The sequence below is a fragment of the Meleagris gallopavo genome, unplaced genomic scaffold, assembly GCF_000146605.3.
Source record: "Meleagris gallopavo isolate NT-WF06-2002-E0010 breed Aviagen turkey brand Nicholas breeding stock unplaced genomic scaffold, Turkey_5.1 ChrUn_random_7180001854185, whole genome shotgun sequence".
Taxonomy (NCBI): domain Eukaryota; kingdom Metazoa; phylum Chordata; class Aves; order Galliformes; family Phasianidae; genus Meleagris; species Meleagris gallopavo.
Window position 1 is genome coordinate 353 of NW_011120651.1, and position 1,203 is coordinate 1,555.

General features: G+C 64.9%; 1 protein-coding gene across 1 annotated transcript in view; it reads left to right on the top strand.

Moving 5' to 3' along the window:
* The first annotated feature begins 432 nt into the window (after positions 1-432).
* LOC100538375 (homeobox protein Hox-A1-like) overlaps positions 433-1,203 on the top strand; it is a 3,344-nt gene continuing 2,573 nt past the window's right edge. The window contains exon 1 of the mRNA XM_019611043.2: positions 433-804. Coding sequence (XP_019466588.1) covers positions 433-804 — 372 coding nt within the window. The remainder of the gene's footprint in view (positions 805-1,203) is intronic.

Here is a 1,203-nt window from a genome sequence, read left to right on the forward strand (position 1 = left end):
GGTAAGGGCTGACCTAAGAGCAGCGGGAGAGCCCGCACCTCGGGGAGGATGTTGTGGTTCGGAGTGGAGGGAGGAGCTTGCGGGTGAGCGAGTGTGCGCGTGTGTTGGTGAGCAGGGAGAGGTGGCAGGGCAGGGGGAACCTTTGGGATTTCAAAGCAAGCAGCAGCGAGCAAACAGCGATGGAAGAGCCGGCCGGGAGTGCACCTGCAGCAGTACAGGAGGTGGCTCCTCCCGGGGTCGGTGCTGAGGAGCACTGACTGTTGGTGCCAGCCTCTCTCCCTGAAGATAGATGAGAGCTTTGGGGCAGATGGATGCCCGCTCTTTGCATCTCCTTTCACTTTCCGCATATGTAAACAGAATACGGGGTCGCAACCCACGTGCAATCGCCCCTGCATTTTCTTTCCACGGTACCTTTTTTTTTTTTCCCGGGGTATGGGGGTGGGGAAAGATAAGCTTAAACCGATGCTCGGCGCGGTTCCCAAGGGTCCTGGGGCCGCCTCTGCCACCGGCCATCTGCCACCTCCCACCACTGCCGGCCTGGGCGGTGGCAAAGCGCGGGGACAAAAGGGTCGGGCTGAGGGCCCTGCGTCTCCTGCCTCTCTCCGGGCCCTACACCGGGACGCCTCCTCAGCCTGCGACCTGAGGCACACCTTCCCCCGCCCGGCCTGCGATATGCGGGTGGCAGCGCGCCGCGGGGACCCGGCAGATGGGTTGCGGAGCCCGGCGAGCCTCCGCCCCGTCGTCAGCCCCCCAACTCCCCCTCCTCTACCCCAGCCCCGGCTGAAGCGGGGAAGTCCGGAGAAGGTGCGGGGGGAGAGAGGATGCGGGCTAGGGGGAGGCTGGCGTGCCCGGCAGAGCACAATGGCCGTCAGTCCCCGAAGCGCCTCATTTCCATGCTAATGTCCACGGCCGCCTGGTGATGCGGCTGGACAAGCCCCTTTAACTCTTGGCGTCGCGTCGCGCTGGGCTCTGCGGAGGGGTCGGAGCAGCGGCCCCATTCTCATCCCCCGCATTATCCTCATCCCCGTCACTATCCCCGTTACGGTCTCCATCCTCACCCACGGTCCCATCCTCACCGCCGTCCCTAGCGCTGATGCTCTCCTCTCTGTCCCCATAACCTCTCCCACCCCATGCCGCGGATCCAGCCCTCCCCAACCCAAGCCGGGAGGACGGCAAAGGTGCCCAGCACCAGTTTGACAGCCG